Raw genomic sequence first — 11,154 nt, 5'->3', positions numbered from 1 at the left:
ATATATATATATATATATATATATATTAGTTGCACACAATGTCCATTAAGACACGAGTTGTTCTCTGGCTATCTTTATATTGGATTTGTAGTATGGGCGGCTTGTTTCGAAAATGTAACAAACAGTGAAAAGTGCATGGGTATGGTTCAGGTTTTTATAAAGTTTTTTTCCGTAGCGATTATCATATTAGTAGTTAACTCAAACACGGGTAAGCTAGTAGCAATGGAATATAATACTTTGAAGCGTTTACGCGGTGTCACTTTTATGGAATGAGTCGCAGTGCACACAGTTTATCTGGGCCCTCAAATATCAGCAGATAACGAACCGTAGTGATCGCAGTATCGCAGCGCATTCTACAAAATCTGATGAATTCTCCACCTTTACACTCGCATGTAGGTTACGATTCTCGCTTTAGACGTTTGGGCGAGTGTAGTGGTGGGGTGCCTAAGCGATAAGAGTCTTGATAGGTCAATATTAGAAGCATTGCGCAACAGCAATGAGAGCATGCAATTGAGTATCACCTCGGCAGCTACACCGACAGCCCACGCAGACAATAAGACAAGCCGAGACGGTATGCACAGGTTTATGTTAGATATGACTTTTGCGTATGTGAGATTGTTAGTTTGAAAAGATGTAGCTGCAGTGTGTGTTAGATACATTAGATCACATTTTGGTTTTTGTGAGGTTGTTTTGTTGTATGAGGTATAGTTCTAGTCTGTTCGAGACTGTTCAGATATGTGTTATACTGCAGATTAACATAGAAATTAGATCTGGCCAACGCGCAAGCCTCTCCACTGTATCGCTTCTGTGTTAACTATGTTATTATGAAGAAGTGTATTGCTCGCGATGGATTCCTTATAAGTTTTAGCCGTCCACCCACTTGCATTTCTGTTATATTCATACACGCAACGACCATGTTCTGAATGATACCAGGTGTAAAGGGAGGGCTCGAGAGTATACGCACAGTGCAATGGGCAGAGGTCACCATTGGCAACATAGCCCCCACACTCCGCAAGATCTGCACCGTCACATCACATCCCAATTCCGAAGTTCGTGTTCAGTTTGCGACCTTTGCCATGGATCTGCTGACTCAGTGTCCCACTGCTTTGCGAGGCTTAGCGTCCAATCTGCTGGATGTGATGGTGCGATACACATACGACACTTATCCAGGAGTGAGCGACCTCGCGCGTGCGCATGTCAAGACCCTCTCGCGGATGATGACCGCAGACTATACGAGAAGGCGACCTACCAAACCACCACCGAGAAAAGTTAATGACAACACCACGGATTCACAACACACAGATAAGCACGTACGTACAACCGAGATTGGACATAATTTAGGTTTAGCACCAGCTTTTAACCTATCGCTGGCGATTGTCGAGCAGCGTTTACACGATTTGATTATGTCTATTCCCCGACACATCCGTACTATGGACGACAGTAACAAACTGGAGGGTATCAGACTCGTCAGGGGCTACGTGTCGCTACTAGGGGTCAAATGCAGGACCTATTTTGGGAACGAACTCCATCTCAGTATGCTCATGCGGATGCTAATGCAATTACTGACGTTTGATGACAGCTCAATGACCGTCTGGCTTGCAGGTCAGTATCGACTCAGATAAATCTGTGTATAAGGCATATCACATTCTGTGCGTGACGGTCAGTGTAGCACTACAGCAATATTCACATCCACTGTAGGTGAGAGTGCCAAGTCGAATTCATTCCTACTCTCCTGATACTTCACATCCTCAACCTTCATCTTGCTGTTGCACCTGTTCTGCTACTGTTTGACGGCCCTCTGTCTCACTGAATATCCATAGTATATATCGTGCCCTTTATGAAGCAAAACGTACAAGATGTTTGATAGTGAATTAAATTGCACACTTCGCCCATATAATAAACTTCGTTCGCTATCAAAAAAATTGTGCATAGTGTTTATGTTGTAGCTCCAAGTTACACATTGCTGACCAATTATGTACTTTTACGATATGTACATGTCTTGAAGGTAACGGCTCAGCCTTAACTTAAAACTATAGCACGAACCATAAAGTAATACTTATCCCTGCATGTTGTTTGGCACGTTTTGTTCATTCTCAATGTACATCTCCTGCAGGTGACGGATCGGCTGCACACACTATACCAAGCGGCGCCCCAGAAGCTGCCAACGACAATACTGAGAACTTTGGGCGCCTGCCACCACCCTTGCCTAAACGATTCAAGTACTTTAGGGACGAGAAAGTGGCGAAAGTGAGTTATGTTCATCGCATAGTGGAGTTTAGATATAGAAGTCAGTACCACTTCCAATATCGACAGTGATAAGTGATATAGATGCATGCGTGCTCACTTGTTTGTATGTTCTCGTCCTTCGGTTGTATGCTTGCATTTTTAATCTATTTAGCTTTTGGTGTCTTCGAATTGAGGGCTACACGCATAGCTACCCCTGCTTGGGAGCAATTTGCTGTTCGGTACCTATAAGTAATGCTTAGCGATAGACTGCGAAGTCAAAGCGGAGCAACGAAAGTAGACTTATACCACGCTTCTTGAGAAACCATTTAGACTCAGGCAAAGGCTGGAGTGTGACCATGCTTTTAAAGGCGATAAACTGATTTTCAGGTTGAATTCTTAGCGGCGTACATGGATCTGCAGGCTGTTTCTCACTCAGACCGCCCGCAGTAGGTATAATGCAACTGAGACGTGTCACCACACATGCACTGGAAAGTCAATGCGTGCTGTACTGTTTCATTGTCTGCTTACACTACTAGCGCGCTTGTCTATACGCTGTAGTGCATACCAGTATATCTTTAAATGATCCGAATGTGTGGCGGTGAACCAGAATGAACCGGAATCGCAATCGCTCCGAGCCCATGACACATGGCTGCTTATGTAACATCACACGTACACTGATTGTCTCAGCCTTCACTCACCTATTTTTCTTCCTCGTCTCAGTGTATTCGGGCGCTGTGCCGGGAACTCGGTTCTAGTGTGAGTCTACAGATTGTGTGTGAAAAGCTCATACCAGCCTTACAAGACGAGGAAAGCTCACAAAGGTATGTGCCGAGGCTTTGTTGCAATACGATACGATCAATTTTCATTTTGATCTGAATGCGAATGTTGTTTGCGTGCTCTAATCTGGCCGTCGTTCCAACCGTAGTACCGTTTATGTCATACATCCGCGCCGCACACTAATACTCCTATGTACGTCCGGTACAGTATCCTTCTTACTTTTTGTAGAACGTGTTTGGCAAATATCAAAGTCTTATTCGCAAATATTTTGTCATTTTTATGAACAGCCGGCAGGCGTGTCTGATACTGACAGAAATGATGCAAACCCCCAGCGATGACAACGGATGGGGTACTTCACCGGAGGGTAGCGCGGCGCTGTTGTTGTCTGTGCTCGTCGAAAGACTCGGCATGCAGACCTTTAAGACAGATAGAGACACACATGCACACACGCCTACAGACACATACACTGATACACACGGTTACACCCAAGGGCTGGGTGGGGGACGCACTAGTAGTGCGCTCCTGTTTGACGAGGATTCGCCTGATATAAATAGAACGTACTCTGCGACGCTCGATCTGGCGACCTCCAGGGGGAGCAATCATGTATCGAGTGAGCGGAAAGTACTTGTATGCTTACTACTGGAAGCTCTGGCTGTGTGGGTACAGGTGTACGGGAGTTGTGACACACATGGGGAGGCCGATGGAATATCACAAAGCCACACACCTTCACAGCTGTCTACGGAAGACCCACACACAGAAGACGCACATACACACACGGATTATCGGGCGGGTCCCATACTAACAACTTTAGAGCGAGATGAGGCGCATGCACGCGCACATGATATGTTTGTGATGACTGTGTTGTACCCTCTGTTAGAGTGTCTGGCGTCTGGCGTGCCGTTGATCAGTGCTTCGGCTGTGTATGTCATGAAGGCCATCCAGTACTACAGCCCCGAGCAAACGCGCCTGCGATTACAGTCACAAACAGTGCCGTCTCCGCCAAGCACACATATGCCCAAACCCACAGACAATACACCTCATACCCACAGGCATGTCGATCTATACGTACAGTCTAGTACGATCGCAGCCACAACTATGAAGTATACAGAACAGCCTGTGGATCAATGGGATAGTCGGATAAAGCGGGAAGGGGTTGATCCTCTGAACGCTGAAGTTACCTTGAGTGGCAGCGGCAACCTAAATGTTCTCATCCGATCTCAGATCGATGTTGTCATCGATACGGTGTCGCATCATCTGCTGTACCCAGGTATGGTTCTAATCTAAGTGTCTGCTCGTAAGTATGTATCTGTATGACCCTTACCGCCACGGAAAAGTACCTTCAATCTGGTTCTGTACGTTTTCAACGATTGCCTGTGTTTGCATATTTGTTCTTACCCATAAACCAGCTCCGAATTCGAAAATGTACAATGTAGTACCCATACTATCGATGCATCGGCGTGTCATTTTGCTCGTTGATACATTCTCCAATCACCTCACACAGTAAACATCGTACATATTTCTTACCATCTGCTCTGCCCGTAAACCGTCTCTGCATTCGAGTGATCACTGATAGACGACAGTACCCGAAACGGGCTGTCCGTACTCTCCCATGCGCAATGGCTTATTATTGTGCTACCTGATACAACTTACCAAATGCTATATATGAAATATCCTGTTTATCCCTGTCCTCAACAGAAATTAACATACAAGTTGCCTCTGTACTTCGAGTGAACTATCGACAGACTACCCATACTATCCTATGCATCGCCTTTTCTACTTTTCTATACGCAAAGTTGATTGCGCTCAAAAACGTTACATTAAACATAACCAATGCCTTCCCACCACCCTAGAACTCTACCCGCAAGCCGCCTCAGTACTGCGAGTAATCCTAGACAACAGCACCTGCGATGTACTCCCCATACTATCGGATGTGCTGGCTGAGATGGTGGACCGTGTGGCGTATAATGCACCATACATCCGCATGTATCTGCCCGTCTTTGCTGCAGTGGTCTCGAACGTGCACACGTGGTTGTCAACTGATGACCTTGTCCCTGCGACGCGCAAGTGGGATCAGGATCCTGGTATGCATCGGGAATTTATATCGAGCACAGACTGAGCTTGCTAGATTTTATGGCTTAGGGGAGTTTGGGTTTAGGGTTCAATTTTGTGCACATGGTTGTCAGCCGGAGCTCGTGTCCCCGAAACTCACAAGTAAGATCAAGTTCCCGATAGGGAGTGGGAGTTTGTTACATTGTTTTATTAGGGGCTAGGTTTTTTGGGGGGTTTTTTGTGAGTGTTGCTTGTCTGAGAATTCTACAAGCAAACCGCTTCCGATACTGATATCAGGCCTAAGTTGCTATTCCCGTGCTTGACATCAAACCAGGCGTCCTTTTCGATACGTCACAACCTCGTGTTCTTGGCTCCGTGGCGTTGTGTTTGAAATCAGCGCTCGAATGTTCGGAAGCTGAAGTACAATGCTCAACATAATAAACTACACACATTTTATTTGCTGGACCTGAACCGGTTCTGTGTAAACATCCTATCCTCACCAGCTTGTGTATTGGATTGGCATGTTCAGGTCGGCACACACTGGCCATGTCAGGCAGTACCCCATAGTGATAAGTTGATTGCACAAACAACTCGACGGTGCATTTATTCTAATTTCCCATCCACCTGTCACAGACACTAGTCGTATCATGGCACACGGCTATATGTACTTCCTATTCATACAATCACACCAACTGACATGTACACTAATGTTATACTGTCAAACGGTGGTCAAATGATGGTTCAATTGTTCCTTTCGTTTTGTCTGAACCTTGCAGAAGAGGAGGAACCTCCGATGAAGCCGTATCAGGCCGTTACAAAGTCGATCATGGATGTCTTGCAGCACTTCATGAGCGATGAAGATGACGTAACTCGCATACAGGTACGTGTATAGTTTGCAAAGAGATCTGAGAGGTCTTTTTCCGTGCAATGGCATATAGTTAGTCGCATAGAAGAGTAATTGTCTTGCTAGAGGACGTCAGATTATTGGTTTGCTTTTATACATTGTGAATCGCATACACGTGTATTAAATGTGCATTTGTCCGCCGATTTGCTCACGCACGTCATATCAGAGAGAGGATCCAGATGGCATGGTTTAGGCGTTGTTGCTATGAGATATCACATCGATTGTCTTTTAAACCTCACATGATTCAAACAGTTGAACTATCCCGTCGAAATCGCTATATCCACAGGTTTGTACGACAATCGCCGGCTGTTTCTCGATCATACGCCACGCAGAGAACGAGCTGTATCCAATGGTGCACTTGTTTTGGCCACCTTTACTGTTGCGACTCCGCGATCGTAATCCTCGTGTACGTATGGCTGCGTTGGACTGTGTCTGCGCAATCATCGAGACGAGCACTTGGTTTGCTAAGACCCGTGTAGTTGGTAAGTAATGGATTTTTGCGTATATATCCGTGTTGTTGGTACCTTCAGCATGTTTGCATTCATATTCGTGTTGTTATTAGTCTACTTTATGCTTGTATACATGTCCGTATTATTGGTATGTATTATATGTTTGCATACATAAACAGAGGCGTGGGTGCCCCATGACTATGTTTGTATCGCCGCAGGTGGCAAGGACTTGGCTACAAGGCTAGCATGTAATAAGGGCATTAGTTACACACTTTAGCAAGTGGTAGGAGCATTAGCTACAAATATTAGCAGATGCGTGAAATCAATGCCAGGAAGTATATTTATACATCAGTAGGCCAATCGCGTACACTCGCTAGAGTAAGTTTTATATTGACACAGAAATCATTATACCCATACAGATGATCTGCTGCCTATATTACAGAAAGATCTCGGACTCGGTCAAGGTTCAGGTACCGGCGTACTAGGGGCCATTACGGGTACACTCACTGATGGACACAGCTCACTACGCATCGATAATACGAGGGAAAGGGCACAAGCATGTAACCATGCACACGAATCCTCAGAACTGACAAGTTGCAGGCACAACTTACCACCGCCAGAATGTAGCAGGCATACATGTGGTCCAAACAGCCAGAAACCCAACTCTGGGTCTAAAATTGCGACGTCAGACGTGGCGGATGTGTGTGATGCGTGTGTGTTTGCACTGGACTCACAAGGGAAGCCCACACTATCCCCCACACTGCGGTTACTGAGGGCCGATTCAGGTGCAGTTTTTCTGCCGCGCGGGTCAAGTAAAGTCAGTAGCGTGTACGGCGACCTCTGGTTCCAGCTACTTCGATGTGTGGTGTGTATTGCCGAGCATATTCCACTGGAAGATGTAGAGACGCCGAATGGTGCTGGAAGGGACGTTGGAAAGGAACCGGAAAGGACCAAGCACGTGACAAGTGGCCCGATGGAGGAGTTGCCTTCGTCACAGAGAAGAAATACCTCGGGAAAAGATACACTGCAAACTCAGGGTGGGGCAGTGAAAAATGGAATGAATAGTATTGTCACTGATACAGAGGCGGTGGTTGAGGGCCCAATGGCTGAGCTAGACGAGCTCATCGGTAATATGCTGGTAAATGACTCGCACGCAGACTTTGGTGGAGGCAGTGACGAGGCCGATGACAATGTCAATGCAAATGAAGCTGCTCTCGGCCAACACGACAAGTAAGTGGGAAGTATTTGAACAATGTATGAATATGTGCTATTTTATCAGCGGATTGTATATTTATGTGCTTTCTATGTGCTTATTTGTGCGCAGAACCTGATCTCGTACCGAGTGCTTTTCCAAGTTTTGTATCACGAGGTCATCCCTTTCATTATATTATGCTGCTTGGAGATTGGTACGTACTTCCCATAAATTTTCACAGCTCAGTACTATCGTCTACTGTCCAATCTCGTGTGCCTTATCCACTATTTCTGATGTAAATACTCACTTCGCCACTCCGTTCTGACACGAACTCAAAACCAGAGAGGCACGAATTGTGGATGTCATATGCTCGCTCCTATTGCCCTGTATGCACGAACTGGCACCTGAGAAGGTGTATACTTCGGCACGCGAGGGATACCATCAATTGCAGAGGAAGGTACCACAATCGCTGGACAGATTTCTGAAACGATCTTTGACGTACTACGAGCTCCTTAAAAAAGATGAAGCGAAACCGGATATGAATACAGTGGATATGGTTGACGCAGTTGACAGGGAGAAGACAACGGTTTGATGTCATGATTTGTATGTAGCAAGAATCAAACACTTGCAATGTCAATAATTTCCTGACTCCCTGACTCCCTGAGCCCTTGGACTCCTGGAGCAAAAGTATAAACAATGTTATGTTTTGTTTTTGTTTTGTTTTTTTGAAAACTGAAAAGCCAAAGGCGACGGGCAGTCGGGCTACTGCTATTTAACTGCAGTGCTGACTGCTGAGCCGCTGACTGCTGAGTCGCTGACTGCTGAGTGAGAGTCGGGTCACTCGGGTCTATTTTTGTTTTATTGTTTTTTTTTGGTTTGGTTTTTTTTAAACAAACAGTAAAAACAAACAAGTCGACATATTTCAAACAAACAGCACTCTCTCACGAAGAGTCGCTGTTGAACTGACCGAAATGAAGTCTGGATTCGATCTATTTTTATATATTATATCATTTCAATATTAATGCTCCCAAAAATGAAAAATGGCTATGTATTAGAAGCCGGAAAGAGAACATGTCAGAAAAATATCTTCTGAACAAGTCTCTCTGACTCATTGATAAGTCATCCGACTGATCAGAGAGAAAAAGAATTTCTGAATTTTATCTACAAATATCAAGCTGTTGAAGTTTGGACACAAGCCACAGACCACACAGGGGGCTGTAAAAAGTATATATAATCGAGATCTTCGCCTGTTGACAGGTAGTTTATTTAGACCCACCATGTCTGTCACTGTTTCGCGTATGCTCCAAAGATGGTGGAAAAATTCACTTTACCAATTCCAGAAGTGATGGCTGTTCGCTGGTACAGAAATGCGATGATAAGGATAGAATCGTTACGGAAGTGGTCAACGATGTGAAAGAATTGTGCAGAAACTGTTTGAAAAAACTGTATGTATCTGAAGATCCGCGGCTCAGCAATATCCAAACCTACTATATGGCGGCGGCAAGTCAGGAAGGCCTTTTGCATTTGAAAAGCAAATGCGGAAACCTGAAGTCGGAGAAGGCATTAAAGCTGTCACGCGAAGAGGCAGTGAGGAGAGAAAAAAGAGATATGTACGAGTTGTATCAAACACGAGGCGGTGGAACAGCTTAATGCTAGAGACAGGGCTGTAATCGATGATCAGGGAATAGCAACAAATATACCTCTGGTAGCTACTGATCTAGGGTCCGAGACGCAGATTTCAGAAAGATATGAAGAGGTGTGCGCAGATAATAAGGCTACACTGTTGGACTATCTGGATGAGGGGTTCTCTGAGTATAACTCGGAAGTTGAATTGAAAGCTGACGTAGAGGAAGTTTCCGCTGAGAATGATAGTTTTGAAGAAGATAGAACCTGCGGTATGCCTGAGATGGCTGAACCTGCAGCCGATGATGTGGACTCGAGGTGTATCATTTTTTATGAGGGCAAATCTAAAACAACTTTCATTCTGCACTTGTCTAGCACTTGTGGAAATGGAAATGAAATGGTGGCATTTTCCCCTACAGCTGAATCATCTGAGAAGTACAGCATGTGCAAAAATTGCGTAAAGATAAATACTACCTATTACAAGGGCAAATCTAAATCAAGTTACATTCTGCACTTGTCTAGCTTGTGTGGTAATGGGAGCGGTATGATCAATTTCGTTCCTACAGTCAATTTTGAGAAGTACTCCGTATGACTAAAATGTTCGAAGCGGAAGATGTGAAAGTTACTGGCTCGAGCGGCTGAGCCTTGTTAGTGAGTAAGTGTCGAGAGTATGAGATTCAGAACAGGCGGGGCTTTGTGGCAAACTCTGACAAGGAGTACATACGGCCTGACAGCCTGACAGGGAGTACAGTGGGTGGCATGAGTGATGAAATAGACTTTTTATTACCAAATTACTCTATATTTACAAGTTTACTTTTATGTAGCCTTACTTGGTGTTTTTTTGGGGGGGTTTTGTTTAAAATAAAACAACTATATATTTGTTCACAACTCGCAATCTCAATCTTTAATCATAGAGCCAATAGGAACGGCCGACCGTTCTGCACTTCCGTGTCGCCAATCAATTTTGAATTATGTGGTCACTCATCAGTCGTAGCTGTGATGGCACTTCGTAACGGGATACTTTTGTCTTTAGTTTATACACTTATATATTGGGGAGGCCTGGGCTGGTAAACGACATGTCTTTTGCCTATGGCGACACCTCGCGACGGTCGTTTTTAAATGTTTTTTTAGGGGTACATGTCGCGAATATCTTATGGCCGACTCAAGATTGAAGAAATTAGACCCTCTGAATGATCAATATCCGAAAATTTCGCTAATCATCACGGGACCTTTCATCGATTACCAATGGGTGAGCATGAAAATTCTGAAAGTTTCCGACAGTATGTATGACAACATGTATAGTGTGTATATTTATACGACATACGACATGATTTATTACGACACGTCGCGACGGTCGTTTACATGTTTTTTCAGACGACATGTCGCGACCTCAAACTAGCCCAGCATGAAGCCCAAAATAGCCTCGATAGTCGATAGTCTCGATACGTTTTACGTTTTATGTATTTTTTTTGTAAATAGAACAAAGCAAAACAAAAACAATAAGATCAGGAAGGGTTTTTGCTATTTCTCTCTTCACTGTCTTCAGACCTTCAGGCTTCAGACTTCAGTTGGATATTATGAATATCAACGTGGCAGTGCTGTGTAACTGTTTATAGACTTGTCAAATCATCCACTTAATTATTTGGCTACAATAATTTTATAAGTAGCGTTTGACAACAAGAACATATGCAATTCAACACCAAACATCATTTCAGTTGTACATAACTAGATATTAAACATGTCCAGAGTCCGATCCAATGAGGAGCACGAGTTGCTTCAGGCGTGGTGGAAGGGCACAACAGATTACATGTTGCGACAGGAGATTCAAGAAGGTACTCATTACATGTATAGCTATTATTCAAGTAAAACACAGCGTGCGACTCCAATTTGATATTTTGAGATATACATATATATATATATATATATATATATAT

At 44.3% G+C, this 11,154-nt stretch overlaps 2 protein-coding genes across 2 annotated transcripts; both read left to right on the top strand.

The window, feature by feature from the left end:
- Positions 1-504: 504 nt before the first annotated feature.
- Positions 505-8,334, top strand: SARC_07248 (hypothetical protein; the record flags this gene model as incomplete). Its single annotated transcript, XM_014298818.1, has 10 exons — positions 505-571; positions 934-1,602; positions 2,114-2,247; positions 2,947-3,047; positions 3,291-4,270; positions 4,854-5,084; positions 5,829-5,932; positions 6,243-6,438; positions 6,825-7,635; positions 7,940-8,334. 10 exons carry the CDS (start codon positions 505-507, stop codon positions 8,187-8,189), a joined length of 3,543 nt encoding a protein of 1,180 aa, XP_014154293.1. The 3' UTR covers positions 8,190-8,334.
- A 445-nt stretch (positions 8,335-8,779) lies between these two features.
- On the top strand, positions 8,780-10,088 carry SARC_07247 (hypothetical protein). Its single transcript, XM_014298817.1, has one exon. The coding sequence runs from the start codon at positions 9,495-9,497 to the stop codon at positions 9,810-9,812; it is 318 nt and encodes a 105-aa protein (XP_014154292.1). The 5' UTR covers positions 8,780-9,494; the 3' UTR covers positions 9,813-10,088.
- Positions 10,089-11,154: the final 1,066 nt, after the last annotated feature.

Source organism: Sphaeroforma arctica, assembly GCF_001186125.1.
Source record: "Sphaeroforma arctica JP610 unplaced genomic scaffold supercont1.562, whole genome shotgun sequence".
In the NCBI taxonomy this organism is placed as follows: domain Eukaryota; class Ichthyosporea; order Ichthyophonida; genus Sphaeroforma; species Sphaeroforma arctica.
This window is presented reverse-complemented; position numbering and strand designations above follow the sequence as displayed.

What these genes read in the sequence shown, in the direction of transcription:
- SARC_07247 (XM_014298817.1), top strand. Translation starts at nt 9,495, where the DNA reads ATGCCTGAGATGGCTGAACCTGCAGCCGATGATGTGGACTCGAGGTGT.